Genomic DNA, 17,164 nt, shown 5'->3' with positions numbered 1-17,164 from the left:
ACAAAATACAAAACATATATTTTTTAAAGAGCCGTTTGGGAGCTAAAAGAGCCGGCTCTTTTTGGTGAGTTGAGCCGAACGAGCCGGCTCAATGAAAAGAGCCGAAATGCCCATCACTACTTATAGCAGAGCGCTTGACATTCCCACTACTTTCCTTTCGACACACCCACTCGCCCATATTCCGACATTGGGACGCAACTACCCCATTCTCACTAAAACACGAAGTTATGGCACAAATCGTACTTGATGCGTTCTCTAATTTACACTTCATGTTTTTCTATGGGTTTAGCGATGTGAAATTGACACGCAAGGCACATACCGCCATAGAGTGGGAGGAACTGATACAAGTACTCATAACTTTGTTTCCCCTCCCCATCATTGTTTTAATGTATATACAGTATTTTTTTTGTTTTGTACTAGTAGCAATCTTAGCTGAAAAGTTTAATATGATCTTATCTAGATTTCTTTCAGGTGTAGGGGATTTGTTTTTGCTAGTGCAGTGCTCATAAATCCCCACTAGATATCACAGGTTGCACTTCATAAACCCATCAACAATTTGCAACAAGGTTGTCTATACAAATATTTCAATTAAGTTAAGACTTTCTTTTGAATTCCCGATCACAATATATTTGTATGATTTAACACTAAAGAACAACTTGATACAAACACACGCATTACAATACACAATATTGGCAGCTTTAATCATCAGATCTACAGTACCACCATTTCAGGGACAAGAGTGCAATTGGTAATTTACTATGAAATGTCATTAGTATTGGACGGTTCAAAACTCCATCAGGTGTGTGTATGGTCCGTTAGTATCTAGCTTCAGTACTTGTCTGTTCCCATATGTTCCATGTTTCACGATCATCCCAGTCTCACTACTGTTACTGGACAAAGCCAGTTCCTTCTCACACAGGGAGACAAAGTTAGAATAGAGCTGTAGGCCCTCTTCTTTCCCAATGTTATGGTGGTACTGCATGCCCTTCCCTTTGGCCTTGCCTCCCAGTGTAGCCTGAGGCACGATGAGGACGTTCCCAGGCAGGTCCAACACTGACACATACTTCCCAGAGTCAGCTTCACACAGCTTCAAGTTGAGCAGAGTGTTCACTGTGGAGTAGAGCAGAGGGATCAATAACCATTCAGTACTAGCAACATTGCTTTACGATTCCTTGAAAAACAGTGACATTTACTGTTCACAGTCTTGTGAAGCCCAGGTAGTTGCTTTTAATTGCAGTATTGTCCAAAAACTGGAAAAAGCACAATAAATACCGATTTTTGGAATCATTTCCTCTGTAGCGCCTTTAAAAAAGCAGATGTAGACCACCATCCCTCTGTCAATCTGAAAACATGAAATCTTATGAGCAGCCCATCCCCCAAATATTATATTCTGAGCAGGCAGACCATATTTGCATATAAGAAAGTAGTAGAAGATAATACAATAGTACCTCCACCCATTCAGCCTCAGACTGATCATCTGCAAGTTTGACCTGAAGCCTTGCATAGAGACACTGCTGAAGAACAGTTCTTGCTAGTGGAGAACCTGCCTTTTCAGTCATTTTGAAATGATATCTGCCTGTTTCAGATGATAAAGCACAAGAGGACTCGTAAAAAAACTCACTTTTAAAAGGGACAGTGAGGGAAAACAACAGAAGAGAAACGAAAACGTTCGTGTCTCTGACACTCACTTCCGGGTGAGGCTCCTCCTGACGCCCAGTTAACAAGGACACGTCATATAAAATCGACATGCACTTGACCAATAACCTATTTTGTCTATGGCAATAACACAAGATGGCTCACTGTAGCTACAGTAAATTCTCACATTTATTAAAATTAACAACCGCTAACCTAAATAAACCAACATTGTTACGGACAGGGAGAGACATTCAACATGCTCCACAACGCTGCAAATATTTCATACGTTTTCACAAGGTAATGTTCTAGCTCTTGCTAAAATTGTTTACAACTAACTAGCGAACTAAACTCCACTACATGGAGTGTTGTTTAGTTCGCTACAACTAACTAGCTAGGTAGTTATTTGCCAGCTAAGTAAATGCCAGCTAAGTAAATGCTAGCAAGTTCACTCTAATTCACCCTACATAGCTAGTTAGCTAATCATTGCAAGCCATTGAGGCCAATCATGTAGCATGTTTGTTTACGTATCTGTATAACTATAACTAATTATAACTAACAGCAACACTATAAGATTTACATCATGTATATACAGTACCAGTCAAAAGTTTGGACACACCTACTCATTCTAGGGTTTTTCTTTATTTTTACTATTTTCTACATTGTAGAATAATAATGAAGACATCAAAAATATGAAATAACACATATAGAATCATGTAATAACCAAAAAAAGTGTTAAACAAATCAAAATATATTTTATATTTGAGATTCTTCAGGGTAGCCACCCTTTGCCTTGATAACAACTTTGCACACGCTTGGCGTTCTCTCAGCCAGTTTCATGAGGTATTGGTATTTTATTAGGATCCTCATTAGCTGTTGCAAAAGCATCAGCTACTGTTCCTGGGGTGAACACAAAACAAGAAACATGACATAATAATACAGAACATTAATAGACAAGAACAGCTCAAGAACAGAACAAGATACATCATTTTTTTAAAGGCACACATAGCCTATATATCAGTGCATACACACAATACAAACTATCTAGGTCAAATAGGGGAGAGGCATTGTGCCGTGAGGTGTTGCTTTATCTTTTTTTTAAAACCAGGTTTGCTGTTTATTTGAGCAATATTAGATGGAACAGAGTTCCATGCAATAATGTCTCTATTTTATACTGTACGCTTTTCTTGAATATGTTCTGGATTTGGGGACTGGAATTGGTTCTGGATAAGTCACCTGGAATGCATTTCAATTAACAGTTGTGCTTTGTTAAAAGTACATTTATTTCCTTCTTAATGTGTTTGAAACAATCAGTTGTGTTGTGACAAGGTAGGGGTGGTATACAGAAGATAGCCCTATTTGGTAAAAGACCAAGTCCATTATATGGCAAGAACAGCTCATAAAGCAAAGAAAAACAACAGTCCATCATAACTTTAAGACATGAAGGTCAGTCAATCCGGAAAATGTCAAGAACTTTGAAAGTTTCTTCAAGTGCAGTCACAAAAACCATCAAGCGCTATGATGCAACTGGCTCTCGTGAGGACCGCCACAGGAAAGGAAGACCCAGAGTTACCTCTGCTACACAGGATAAGTTCATTAGAGTTAACTGCACCTCAGATTGCAGCCCAAATAAATGCTTCACAGAGTTCAAGTAACAGACACATCTCAACATCAACTGTTCAGAGGAGACTGCGTGAATCAGGCCTTCATGGTCGAATCGCTGCAAAGAAACCACTACTAAAGGACACCAATAATAAGAAGAGCCTTGCTTGGGCCAAGAAACACGAGCAATGGACATTAGACCGGTGGAAATCTGTCCTTTGGTCTGATGAGTTCAAATTTGAGATTTTTGGTGCCAACCGCCGTGTCTTTGTGAAACGCAGATTCCATATGTGTTATTTCATAGTTTTGATGTCTTCGCTATTATTCTACAATGTAGAAAATAGTAAAAATAAAGAAAACCCTTGAATGAGTAGGTGTGTCCAAACGTTTGACGGGTACTGTATATACAATGTAACGGTACTCGTCCTCGTCTGATGACGAGTTGAAAGATCGGACCAATGTGCAGCATGGTAAGTGTCCATTTTAATGAAATCCAACTGAACATGAACACTGAATGACAAAACAACAAAAGAAAATGAACGAGACTGAAACAGTTCTGTATGGAAAAAACACAGACAAAGAAAACAACTACCCACAACCCATAGTGGGAAAACAGGCTACCTAAGTATGATTCTCAATCAGAGACAACGATCGACAGCTGCCTCTGATTGAGAACCATACCAGGCCAAACACAGAAATACAAAACCTAGACTACAAAACATAGAATGCCCACCCCAACTCACGCCCTGACCAAACTAAAATAAATACATAAAAAAGGAACTAAGGTCAGAACGTGACATACAAGTTACATTCAAGTTTATCATGTGTTGTTGATAAACTCACTTGCTCATTCCATGATATGTTTCTGTACTCCCCAGACCTCAGGTTCTGAGAGGTCGTTGCAGGAGAGACAGAAGCAGCACATGGCTCGTGGCTTGCCCAAACAAAAGCCCATTGCTGGAGTGAAACAAGTTATTGTGGTGGCCTCAGGGAAGGGGGGTGTTGGGAAATCAACCACTGCAGGTACGCACGTTCTTATTGGGCTCTCTGTGCTGCTCATTCATGAAACATTTGCACAAATGTGTGCAATTTGCATACATTTCAACAGACAGTGGTTTGGTCTGATCTTTTTATCTTTATGAAATATATATTTTTATACAGTGTAGTCATTTGCTAGCCTACAACCTTTTTCCTTCCCTCAACAGTGAATTTGGCCCTTGGACTCACAGCTAATGATCCAGTAAGGAAAGCACCATTATTAATTTGCACATTTTGTTATTACTGTTGCATACCAATTTTTGCCCAAAATGGGTATGCAGAACCATGACAATCTCTCTCTCTCTCTGTTTTACTACATTGTCCACTCAGTGTCTCTTCATGTCTCTTTTCTGCACACAGAGTAAAACTGTGGGCATCTTAGACGCTGATGTTTACGGTCCCTCAGTTCCTAAACTGATGAGCCTGAAGGGGAACCCAGAACTAACTGACAGTAGGAGACATCGATCTGAATGTATTCTAGCTTGAGGAATAACAAGGATGTTTTAGATGTATCCATTCATTACAGAGATCAAACTGAAAAGACAACCTATGTTTTCTTTGTGTTTTCAGACAACCTAATGAGACCACTTATGAATTTTGGGATTCCTTGGTGAGTAAATGTATCTCCAATTGCCAGTGACAGGGGAGATAAGCAAACAAATAAATCATTGCGTGATTGACTGTCATGTCCGTCTCTCATCCTTCTGTCCTCAGTATGTCCATGGGGTTTCTGGTAGAGGATGTTGCACCCATTGTCTGGAGGGGCCTGATGGTGATGTCAGCTATAGAGAAGCTACTTAGACAGGTGGGAGAGACTGATCATTCATGTACACTGACTTCCAAAGGCAAAGTGCGGTAACTACGAATTTGGTCCAAAATATTTGGTCTGTTGTAATGGCCTTGTGTATATATAAGTAACAAGGCCCGAGGGGGTGTGGTATATGTCCAATATACCACGGCTAAGGGCTGTTCTTATGCACGACGCAATCCAGAGTGCCTGGACACAGCCCTTAGCCATGGTATATTGGCCATATACCACAAACCCCCGAGGTGTCTTATTGCTATTATAAACTGGTTACAAACTTAATTAGAGCAGTAAAAATATATGTTTTGTCATACCCGTGGTATAAGGTCTGATATACCACGTCTGTCAGCCAATCAGCATTCAAGGCTCGATCCACAAGTTTATAATCTCATTAACATCTTTTTTTGTTTTCTGAGACAAGAACAAGCCAGTCGATCAGAATACATCATAAAGTACCAGAATTTAGACTGAAAGAATTTGAAGTGAGATTTTGCAGTAAACATTTTGTTGTTAATGCACTTTGATTATGTAGGGCAGTACAGTAATCCGTGTTAGTTTTTATACGAGCGATATCAGAGTAACAGCTACTAGAAATGTTAGGTTGCCATGTCATTTTTATGTTACCTATGCAGGTAGATTGGGGACTGCTGGACTACCTGGTTATTGACATGCCACCTGGGACTGGAGATGTTCAGTTATCAATCACTCAGAACGTCCCAATAGCAGGAGCAGTGATCGTGTCCACTCCTCAGGATATTGCCTTGCTGGATGCACGCAGAGGAGCAGAAATGTTCAGAAAGGTCAATGTACCGGTAAGAGCTTTGGATGCTAAATGCCACTTTATTCTTACTTCAATTATTTTCCTTGGTAAGGACAAAATACACATTTGTGAGATGTTGATCTATGCACACTGAACAAAAATATAAATGCAACATGCAACAATTCCAAAGATTTTACTGAGTTACAATTCATATAAGGAAATCAGTCAATTGAAATAAATCCATTAGGCCCGAATCTATGGATTTCACATGACTGAGGAATACAGATATGCATCTGTTGGTAACAGATACCTTAAAAAAAGGTAGAGGCGTAGATCAGAAAACCAGTTAGTATCTGGTGTGACCACCATTTGCCTCATGCAATGTGACACATCTCCTTCACATAGAGTTGATCAGGCTGTTGATTGTGGCCTGTGGAATGTTGTCCCACTCCTCTTCAATGGCCGTGCGAAGTTGCTGGATATTTGCAGGAACTGGAACACGCTGTCGTACACATTGATCCAGAGCATCCCAAACATGCTCAATGGGTGACATGTCTGGTGAGTATGCAGGCCATGGAAAAACTGGGACATTTTCAGCTTCCAGGAATTGTGATCAGATCCTTGCGACATGGGGCTGTGCATTATCATTCTGAGGTGATGGCGGCAGGATCAATGGCACGACAGTGGGCCTCAGGATCTCGTCACGGTATCTTTGTGCATTCAAATTGCCATTGATTAAAATGCAATTGTGTTCGTTGTTCATAGCTTACGCCTGCCAATACCATAACCCCCCATGGGGCACTCATGGTGGCATCAGCAAATGTTGACATCAGAAAACCGCTTGCCTTGACAACACCATACAGGCCGTCTGCCATCTTCCCAGTACAGTTGAAACCGTGATTCATCCGTGAAGAGCACACTTCTCCAGTGTGCCAGTGGCCATCGAAGGTGAGCATTTGCCCACTGAAGTCGGTTGCGACGCCAAACTGCAGTCAGGTCAAGACCCTGGTGAGGAAAACGAGCACGCAGATGAGCTTCCCTCAGATGGTTTCTGATAGTTTTGCAGAAATTCTTCAGTTGTGCAAACCCACAGTTTCATCAGCTGTCCGGGTGGCTGGTCTCAGATCATCCCGCAGGTGCCAGATGTTGAGTTCCTGGGCTGGCATGGTTACACATGTTCTGCAGTTGTGAGGCCGGTTGGATCTACTGCTAAATTCTCTAAAATGACTTTGGAGGTGGCTTATGGTAGAGAAATTAACATGAAATTATCTGGCAACAGCTCTGGTGGATATTCCTGCAGCCAGCCTGCCAATTGCATGCTCCCTCAAAACTTGAGACATTGGTGCTGTTGTGTGACAAAACTGCACATTTTAGAGTGGCCTTTTATTGTCCGCAGCACAAGGTGCACCTGTGTACTGATCAAGCTGTTTCGTCTGCTTCTTGTCAGGTGGATGTATTATCCTGGCAAAGGAGAAATGCTCACTAACAGGGAGAAATATGCTTTTTGTGCGTATGGAAAATGTCTGGGATCTTTTATTTCAGCTCATGGAACTTTACATGTTGCGTTTATATTTTTGTTCAGTGTATATTTATATATGTCACATCTCATAGGTCCTGGGTATAGTCCAGAATATGAGCGTGTTTCAGTGCCCCAAGTGTAACCACCAGACCCACATCTTTGGGGCAGATGGAGCAAGGGCCCTTGCTGATACTCTGGGAGTACAAGTATTGGGTAAGACCCATTTCAAACATAAATCATTACAGATTTCAGTATTTCTCTCAATCTCATATGTAATAGAATGATAGTATAGTGTAGAGACTGTCTCTCCCTCCTCTGTCTAGGAGACATTCCTCTACACCTGAGCATCAGAGAGATGTCAGACAGAGGCCAGCCTGTAGTGGTGTCCTCACCTGACAGCCCTGAGGTTGGTATGCTGCTTGGATGACAATAGATTGCCAATGTTTATCTTGACTATGTTGGAAAACAAACAGTGTATTCTTCACCATAACATTGTATACATTTTACACTTTTGAGAGTTTGCCATGTTAGTTTTCTACCTGGGTTTGTTTAATATGTCTGCCTATGCCCATTGTTTTAGGCTGAGGCCTACAGAAAGGTGGCGACTGCCGTGGTCCAGCGTCTAGAAGAACTCTCTGGTTGAGTTATTGCCCCTACTGTGTAGGACAACTGGACAACTCGTCATCGACAAGAGGTTCAGTGCATTTGGAAAGTATTCAGACCCCTTGACTTTTTCCACATTTTGTTATTCTAAAATGGATTCAATCTTTTTTTTCCCCTCATCAATTTACACACAATACCCCATAATGACAAAGCAAAAACAGGTTTTTAGATTTTTTTGCAAATGTATTAAAAATAAAAAACTGATATAACATTTACATAAGTATTCAGACCCTTTACTCAATACTTTGTTACAGCCTCGAGTCATCTTGGGTATGACGCTACAAGCTTGCCACACCTGTATTTGGGGAGTTTCTCCCATTCTTCTCTGCAGATCCCCTCGAGCTCTGTCAGGTTGGATGGGGAGCGTCACTGCACTGCTATTTTCAGGTCTCTCCAGAGATGTTCAAGTCCGGGCTCTGGCTGGGCCATTCAAGGACATTGAGAGACTTGTCCCGAAGCCACTCCTGTGCTGTATTGGCTGTGTGCTTAGGGTTGTTGTCCTGTTGGAAGGTGAACCTTCGACCCAGTCTTAGGTCCAGAGCGCTCTAGAGCAGGTTTTCATCAAGGATCTCGCTGTACTTTGCTACATTCATCTTTCCCTCGATCCTGACTAGTCTCCCAGACCCTGCCGCTGAAAAACATACCCACAGCATGATGCTGCCACCACCATGCTTCACTGTAGGGATGGTGCCAGGTTTCCTCCAGACGTGACGCTTTGCATTCAGGCCAAAGAGTTCAATCTTGGTTTCATCAGACCAGAGAATCTTGTTTGTCATGGTCTGAGAGTCCTTCAGGTGCCTTTTGGCAAACTCCAAGCGGGCTGTCATGTGCCTTTTACTAAGGAGTGGCTTCCGTCTGGCCACTCTACCATAAAAGCCTGATTGGTAGAGTGCTGCAGAGATGGTTGTCCTTCTGGAAGGTTCTCCCATCTCCACTGAGGAACTCTGGAGCTCTGTCAGAGTGACCATCAGGTTCTTGGTCACTTCCCTGACCCAAGGCCCTTCTCCCCCGATTGCTCAGTTTGACCAGGTGGCCAGCTTTAGGAAGAGTCTTGGTGGTTCCAAACTTCTTCCATTTAAGAATGATGGAGGACAATGTGTTCTTGGGGACTTTCAATGCTGCAGACATTTTTTTGGTATCCTTCCCCAAATCTGTGTGTCGACACAATCCTGTCTCGGAGCTCTACGGACAATTCCTTCGACTTAATGGCTTGGTTTTTTCTCTGACATGCACTGTCAACTGTGGGACCTTATATAGACAGGTGTGTGGCTTTCCAAATCATGTCCAATCAATTGAATTAACCACAGGTGGACTCCAATCAGGTTGTAGAAACATCTCAAGGATGATCAATGGAAACAGGATGCACCTGAGTTCAATTTTGAGTCTCATAGCAAAGGGCCTAAATAGTTATGTAAATAAGGAATTTCTGTTTTTTATTTTTAACAAATTTGCAAAAATGTCTAAAAACCTGTTTTCGCTTTGTCATTATGGGGTATTGTGTGTAGGTTGATGAGGGGAAAAAATATTTAATCCATTGTAGAATAAGACTGTAACATAACAAAATGTGGAAAAAGTGACGGGGTCTGAATACTTTCCGAATGCACTGTAGACCAGAAGAACCCTGCACTCCTCCATATCCCTAGCTGTTGAGTACGCACAAATCCTTGGTGTCTGATCTGATTACAAATCTGTTACATACTTATTCTATGGAATGATGTACATTCCATAGAATAAGTGTGTATATCTAGACCGTGGTAGCATAATGTTCCGTTTCAATAGCAATCTGTCTCTTCAAACCAATGTGTATTCAATATATAGATCCAGTATTCATTGTTCAGTCTGATATTCAAATACAACACGTTTAATTCAAGCCTTGAGAACAAAATGTGCAGTCGACAGTAAACTAAATGAAAGTAATTTATGCCCTAAAAGCGTAGAGCAAAAATAAAGGAATGCTTTGGTTGTATGTTGTTGTTTTTTCTTTCTGACTTGATGATTGATGCCTCTTCCCGATGTCTGGTGAGTTGTTCTTTTGTAAATGTTGATGTCTGGTGAGTTGTTCTTTTGTAAATGTTGATGCCTGGTGAGTTGTTCTTTTGTAAATGTTGATGCTGGTGGTTGTTCTTTTGTAATTTGATTGCCTGGTGAGTTGTTTCTTTTGTAAATGTTGATGCCTGGGAGGTTGTCTATTTTGGAAAATGTTGATGCCTGGTGAGTTGTTTTTGGAAATGTTGATGTCCTGGTGAGTTGTTCTTTTGGAAATGTTGATGCCTGGTTGAGTTTGTTCTTTTGGAAATGTTGATGCCCTGGTGAGTTGTTCTTTGGAAATGTTGATGCTGGTGAGGTTGTTCTTTTGAAATGTTGATGCCTGGTGAGTTGTTCTTTTGGAAATGTTGATGCCTGGTGAGTTGTTCTTTTGGAAATGTTGATGCCTGGTGAGTTGTTCTTTAGTAAATGTTGATTACAATATTTACACAATCTTCCATCTTCACGAAATGCAACTAATGTTCCCAATGTCAGAGTTGAAAATAAACAACGTACAACCTAGAACATTGGTTGCATTTCGTGAAGATGGAAGATTGTGTAAATATTGTAATCAACATTTACAAAAGAACAACTCACCAGGCATCAACATTTACAAAATAACTATTTTGACTTGAAGCCAGTAAGGGTTGCAGTTACTCTCTATAAACACCTGGTGGCACTGCATATCAAATCAAACATCCCACTTCCCAGGCCACCAGTCATATTTATCTCCTCATCCTGAGTTGGATGAGCTCTCTGTGACTTGTGCAAACAGGACCACTTCCTGCATATTTCTGTTGCTCCCTAGACTCCGCTAACTACAGCAGCTGTTTCGCTTCCAACCGAACCAACCGCCATGAAAGCCAAGCCAGACGGCTCGGTGTCTTATCGGGTCAATGAGCGTTGAACGTTTACTACTGTTCTGTTCCTCTGTAGCTATGGTTATTCATTTGCATGCTGCTCTATATTGGAGGAACAGAATATGAAGTCCTACCAAAGCCCTCCGGACCAGTTCCTATTTCAGCAGCTCTGTCTGTGGTCTGAGGCCTGTCTTGTCCTGGAGACACTGTCTGGGGTTAAGACAGTGTGCCACTTACGAAAAAAGAGTGCAGTATAACCACAGTATGCGGAAACTACTGCGTCCAAAATACCACAGTCGACCGCAGTTGAAAGTGCAGTTTCAAAATTGCAATCTTTTTTTGTAAGGGGGGGTGTTGATGTGTCAGATGGTCCCCATTAAAGAGGAAGTCCCACTGGCAGAGCTGTCTTTTTGTGGTTCTGTTTAAATAACTAGACTATTGTGGTGTATTTATTTGCCTTCTAGTCGTGTTTTCAGTTCTGTACACTTATTGTCTCCATCGTAAAAAGTTCCTTCAAAAACAAAAATCTGCTTCTCGTAAATCTAGATATATTCCCGAAAGGGGAACAGTGTAACACGAAGAAGGAGAAGTGAGACTTAGAGATGAAAGATGGCTGTAGCTAAATGAGGTGAAATTAGGTAGCTACTGCAGGGCAGACATGCTACCTCAAGGCTACACACTCCCAACATGCATACACCACAGGGCTGCTCTGTTTCTGAAAAGGCCAGCGCTGTGGAGGAAAAAGCTAACGGGTCCAAAGTGATGACTCCCGTGTACAGTAAGTACTGCTGTGGCATGGCTTTTAAACACAGGACAGGCAGGGGGCTTTACAGATAGATAACAAGTGGAGGATGGCCTCGTTTGCCAAGTTCTTCCTCCAGTTCTCTTTCTCTGAAAGAGAGAGGGTGTGTGTTTGAGTGTGTGTCAGAGAGAGAGAGAAGGGAAGAGAAAGCAAGAGTGGGAGAAATCCTTTCATGTGAGTCAGTACTGAGTGACTCCTTAGTGACTGGCATTCTTCCCTATGAGCAGCTGCCAGTGGCTCTTGCCCAGGCATGTGGTGTTTTTCTAGGCAGAGGGACACTACGTATTCCCATATAAACACAACAGCATGGTTACACATAGGTCAGCTGATTTACAGTATCTCCCTCTCTCCAGGTGGGTGATTTCTCTGTCTCAGCCAGTGTCCCAAATGGCACCCTATTCTCTTTTTAGTGCACTGCTTTTGACCAGGGCCTTTACTGCAATAAACGGACCATGATACAAAGGCCCATAAAGTCACTGACTAAGATATCCGTACTTACAGAATTAACTACTTCCTGAAGCTCAGGGGGAAACAGAGAGAGGGGGTGTCTGGTATCAGTGCCACCTGAGCCCTATGGACGTATATTGATTGTGAATTAATGTTAGTAACACAGATCCTCAATTGTAACCTTATAACATGGAAGGAAAATTAAATGAATATGTGTGTCTAAAGAGTTTGAACATTTCATAACTTTATCATTTGCTATGCACTCCATTAAAGTGCTCTAATATTGAAGCTTTCTTCATGCTGTATATGAGGACAGGATCCATTTATTGCTGTAAATCATCCTACGTGAGAACACCCACATCTATTATATACGAGACAGACATGTTTTATTGATTGAGGTTATGTTAAGTAGTACGTTTCTTTTGGGAGAGAGCTAAACTTTAGTGCTGAAAATCTCTGATTGAAAAGCTGGTAATTTTGTCTTTTCCATTCAGCAAACCCATGAATTCAGTTGGGTCTCCTTCCAACGGTTCCCTTTGCTTCTGTCAGTAACTAAATGAAATATAACTCTATTGTTTTGAACGCCACATCCTGCATTCCAAAATTAGAAAGGAATGGATTTTCAGAGAGCAAAAAAAAGTATCAAAAAAACATCTGTGATTTTCTGCAACTGAAGGCTTTCACTTTCTAAAATCAGCCATTAAACGTGTCATTCAAAATACATAGCCCTGATACTGCTGTATGCTGTGACCTGTATGCTGTGACCTTGTTATCAGACAGATTCATATCATGAAATAACAACAACAATCTCCAGTCCTCATCGTCCCAGATAGATAAGGCAGCTACTAGCTAACACCGGCACGACCATATGTAGCCGTAGGGTAGGATGGAGTTGGTGTTAATGGTGGGGGTGGATGAAGTCTCTCACACTCCAGCTCTAGGTGGTCTCCCCCCTATCCCACCTATCCATCTCCCTTGACCTTGGGATCCCTGACCTGCCTGGCTGGCCCTAGCGTTGCTCCGTTGCCATGCCAATGCAGCTGTGGAGGGGCTCTGGGTAAACAGCAGCAGCTGGTTCCAATTGTGCTGCGTCACTGGGAGGGCATGTGTAGGCTCAGAATGGGAGTGAAGGGGTGGGGGAGGTAGGGGGTGAGGGTGGAGGGCGGTGGGGGGAGGGTGACTGCAGCAGCACCCCCACACACTCCAGTCATCTGTCTTGCAGTTCTGTTTCTCTGCATGCTGCTGCTGAGAGCTCTAGAACCAACGCAGGGTGTGATGGAGCATTGCAGTCTCAACACTGCGAACAGAGCTGAATAAGGACTTGCTTTTAGTGCTTGGATATCTGTGCACAACAGGGGAAAATATCCATGTAAATCAGATGATATCCTAGGCCTAGGAGGACACAACAGTGCCACTGACACATTGAAAATGCAAATAAATGAACCGGGAGGAACTATAGGACTGCTTGCTTTGGTAGCAGGATACACGATCTTTGCTCTCCTTTGAGTGAGATTGGTTTCAGCCGTTATAATTTGGAGTTCTTTATTTCAGTGTCAAGCCGTGTTTGAAGCTTATTAGTGCTCACCTGTCCCTCTGCAGCTGCAGAGTAAACAAAGGACCAAAGAGCCCAGTGGGCCACAGGCTAGGACGCAGGGGGACTCTCAAACACAATTGGCAGGAGACTAGATCTGAGGAGATTTAGAGTGAGATTTGGGGGTTGGGGAGGTGAATAATTCATGATGGTGGAGAAGAGAAGGGGACATTTTAGATGAAGCAGCGGTACTGTGCCCACAGACAGTCAGGATAGGAGACAAACAGAAGAAAGCTTCGGTTTGGGCCTGCCCATGGGCTTTTGATGTATGGGCGGGCATGACCATAGAAATGGAATTCAGCCTGATTGAGACTTGGGCTGGGCACTTCAATCTCTTTATCTCCCTCTCTGTGTCTGCTGCTGAAGGATGTGTGTGTCTGAGGCATGGGCCAGTGGTTGGGACGGAGAGAATGGAGGGGCTCACTGACGTTGCATCACCTCAGGGTTAAATTAAAAATACAACTTAGGTTGCTATAGTAATAGGTAGCAACTACACCATCAGCTCTCGAGGACATCTGCTTCTGTAACAGGACTTGCTGCGACCTGATAAAAGAAAAATCCAATACACCTTTATTTTGCCCAAAACTTAGTGTTGACTAAACACTGTACAGTACATCTATTCAAGGATATTTTTATTTGAGTGTTTGTTTGACAACCATTCAAGTCCATAGAAAGAGACAAAGCACACACTTGTTGTAAATTAAATCTCTATCTTCAAATGAATCTTTTACCCACACAGTCTGTTGATTATTCAGTGAGAGAGATCAGCTGGTACTCCTCTGGAAAAGAAACTGTGTTATAGTCACTGTTCTGTCACAGCAGGGGTGTCAAAGTCAAATGGACGGAGGGCCAAATAAAAAATTTAGCTACAAGCCGAGGGCCGGACTGTTCGAATGTTCATTGAAAATTTTTTAAATGACGCATATAGTCTAGTGAACCTAATTGAACCTACTGAAAACCTACGGCAATGGTGTTTCTGCTCAGACTCACATTTAAAAAGAGTTGCCTTTTTTCTGGGCAAACTTCGTCACAAACTTTAATCATGCAGTTTTTGATGAAATCCCCCTCCGTAAATGGCCGGCTGATTTAGCGATCTCTTCTGCAAAATAAAAGGCGCTTGACAGCAGCCTGGCCTTGTGATTTGGCTTTTTTTGAACAGAGCCTGTCGAGATTTGAGGCCTCGTTTTAATTCCTCTGCCTTTTGTAGCCTTTGTTCCATGTCCATATTCTGTTTTTTGTCCGCGTGTTTCGTTTCATAATGTCGTCTCAGATTATACTCTTTCAGTACCGCCACACTTTCTCCCCACAGAAGACACACAGGTTTTCCAGCTACCTCCGTGAACATATACTCCGACTCCCACTTTGTTTGAAACCCCCGGTTCTCAGTGTCCACCTTCCGTTTTGCCATTTTTGATGGGTATCTGAAAGTTAATTTTACTGTGATGCTGACGACTGCTGTGCCAATAAATATTGAAATGAGCACGCTACTGCTCGGTGCGTCACCGTTGCATTGTGGGAAATGTAGTATTGGTGCGTGTAAAAGATCTGCGGGCTGCCGGCTTGCTGCGGTCTGCGGGCCGGTTCTAATAATAAATCAAGATCATCCCAGGGGCCGTAAAAAACCTTCTCGCGGGCCGGATGTGGCCCGCGGGCCTTGACTCTGACATATGTGTGTCACAGCATTGCATTGCTGAATTCTCCCAGTCTGAATGAGGAGGACTGTTTGGCTAGTAGGGCATTGAAAGGCTCAACCAGATCAAGGTCTGCTGATAGACGATATTGACTCAATAGATTAAATTATTTCATGAAGGATTTCATAAAAAATATGGTCTGGATTCACTTAACTGTTTCACTAGTGATAGCAAGCAGGCAGCCCATACAGTATGATGTGTTTTGGGATGTTTTATGCCCTATTCTTGAGACAGATGACTGGACATTGTGATTATTAAGACAGATATGATGGTGGTGGTTATTCTCCCTTGTATAAAGCCTATTTTGTGTTTCAGCTAAAAAACTACTGTACTGTGTGTACTTTACTGGATGTCCCAAGAGAGGAAAACAGTAATAGATGAATCACCTCCATTTCCCCATCAGTCCCATAAAGATATAGCCTGTTGACTATTTTGAAACTTACGGAGATGATGCTTATACACTCTTAGAAAAAAAGGTGCTCTCTAGAGTCTTAAAGGGTTCTTTGGCTGTCCCCATAGGAAAACCCATTGAATAACCCTTTTAGGTTCCAGGAACCAAAAAGGGTTTTCCTGTAGGTACAGCCGAAGAACCCTATTTGGAACCTTTTTTTGTAAATGTCGACAAAAAATGACAAAGATTGACCAAAACCAGTATCACCCCAACACAAAGCTAGAGCGATTAATCAAGCTTTGTTTCCATTGTGAGACTATTTCCTCGGTTGAACACTAAATCAAATCAAATTATATATTTTTTTGTTGGCCACGCACAGGAAAAAACTTGGGGTGTATGGCTCAGCGTTGCGTCGTTGCGTACCACAGCCCTTAGCCGTGGTATATTGGACATATACCACACACCATGGGGACTTATTGCTTAAGTGAAGTCTCGCCTGACCTGCATACCTGCATGAAGACGCCATTGTCGTGAATTGAACACCAACCCTCACAGACAGACTTGAAGCTGGTAGAAGCTTCAGCCCTTAGTTCTTCTTCTTCCTTGCCATATAATTAAGCCAACTTAACATCAAAGGGTTGTTGTGAGTTGTTTTCATTGAGGTACTTTGCATTTACCTTACTATTTTGTAATCTGTTTCAAACATACAAAGCAGCAATGAATCCATATTGCAGGAGCAAGTTCACAAGATTATATAAAGCTTACATTTTATGATGCAGACTAAGACCTGTTACTGAAAATGACAGAACCATTTGGATGTTGTGAGTTTCCTCCACAGGGTGATGAGTCAGCATAGCAGACCTGTTGTTGGAATGGGAGATACCGTTGGTAGTAGCACTGCTGGTGACTAACCATGGCTGTGTCCCAATTGACACCCTATTCCTTATACACTGAGTATACCAAACATTAGGAACACCTTTCTAATATTGAGTTACACCCCCTGCCCTCAGAACAGACTCAATTTGTCGGCGCTCCACAATTTGAAGGCGTTCCACAGGGATGCTGGCCCTTTTAGGTGGTGGAGCATTCTTGATACACATGGGAAACTGTTGAGCGGGGAAAATCCAGAAGCGTTGCAGTTCTTGACACAAACCTACCTACTACCATACCTTGTTGTCACGTTCTGACCTTAGTTCCTTTGTTATGTCTTTATTTTAGTTTGGTCAGGGCGTGAGTTGGGGTGGGCATTCTATGTTGTTTTTCTATGTTTTGTTCTATGGTTATATTTCTATGTGTTTGGCCTTGTCACGATCGTTATATGGTGGAAGAGAGGAGGAC

The 17,164-nt window shown here is 42.2% G+C and overlaps 2 protein-coding genes across 2 annotated transcripts; one reads left to right on the top strand and one right to left on the bottom strand.

The window, feature by feature from the left end:
• Nucleotides 1-684: 684 nt before the first annotated feature.
• dtd2 (D-aminoacyl-tRNA deacylase 2) lies at nt 685-1,701 on the bottom strand. Its single transcript, XM_023994145.2, has 3 exons — nt 1,449-1,701; nt 1,273-1,342; nt 685-1,110 (listed from the first exon to the last, which is right to left on the bottom strand). The coding sequence occupies exons 1-3, from the start codon at nt 1,557-1,559 to the stop codon at nt 785-787; spliced, it is 507 nt and encodes a 168-aa protein (XP_023849913.1). The 5' UTR covers nt 1,560-1,701; the 3' UTR covers nt 685-784.
• A 40-nt stretch (nt 1,702-1,741) lies between these two features.
• nubpl (nucleotide binding protein-like) lies at nt 1,742-8,137 on the top strand. The gene is made up of 10 exons (XM_023994144.2): nt 1,742-1,932; nt 4,113-4,257; nt 4,440-4,474; nt 4,633-4,723; nt 4,843-4,882; nt 4,987-5,077; nt 5,710-5,889; nt 7,449-7,569; nt 7,680-7,762; nt 7,937-8,137. Exons 1-10 carry the CDS (start codon nt 1,792-1,794, stop codon nt 7,997-7,999), a joined length of 990 nt encoding a protein of 329 aa, XP_023849912.1. The 5' UTR covers nt 1,742-1,791; the 3' UTR covers nt 8,000-8,137.
• The last annotated feature ends 9,027 nt before the right edge of the window (nt 8,138-17,164 follow it).

This window comes from Salvelinus sp. IW2-2015, linkage group LG9 (assembly GCF_002910315.2).
Source record: "Salvelinus sp. IW2-2015 linkage group LG9, ASM291031v2, whole genome shotgun sequence".
NCBI classification, from domain to species: Eukaryota; Metazoa; Chordata; class Actinopteri; order Salmoniformes; family Salmonidae; genus Salvelinus; species Salvelinus sp. IW2-2015.
This window is presented reverse-complemented; position numbering and strand designations above follow the sequence as displayed.

What these genes read in the sequence shown, in the direction of transcription:
- dtd2 (XM_023994145.2), bottom strand. Translation starts at nt 1,559, where the DNA reads ATGACTGAAAAGGCAGGTTCTCCACTAGCAAGAACTGTTCTTCAGCAG. An exon ending in CTGAGGCTGAATGGGTGGAG is followed by an intron (nt 1,343 to 1,448) that starts GTACTATTGTAT and finishes TCATGTTTTCAG; the next exon opens with ATTGACAGAGGGATGGTGGT. An exon ending in GGAAATGATTCCAAAAATCG is followed by an intron (nt 1,111 to 1,272) that starts GTATTTATTGTG and finishes TCTACTCCACAG; the next exon opens with TGAACACTCTGCTCAACTTG.
- nubpl (XM_023994144.2), top strand. Translation starts at nt 1,792, where the DNA reads ATGGCTCACTGTAGCTACAGTAAATTCTCACATTTATTAAAATTAACA. An exon ending in GACTCACAGCTAATGATCCA is followed by an intron (nt 4,475 to 4,632) that starts GTAAGGAAAGCA and finishes TTCTGCACACAG; the next exon opens with AGTAAAACTGTGGGCATCTT. An exon ending in TCAGAAAGGTCAATGTACCG is followed by an intron (nt 5,890 to 7,448) that starts GTAAGAGCTTTG and finishes CACATCTCATAG; the next exon opens with GTCCTGGGTATAGTCCAGAA.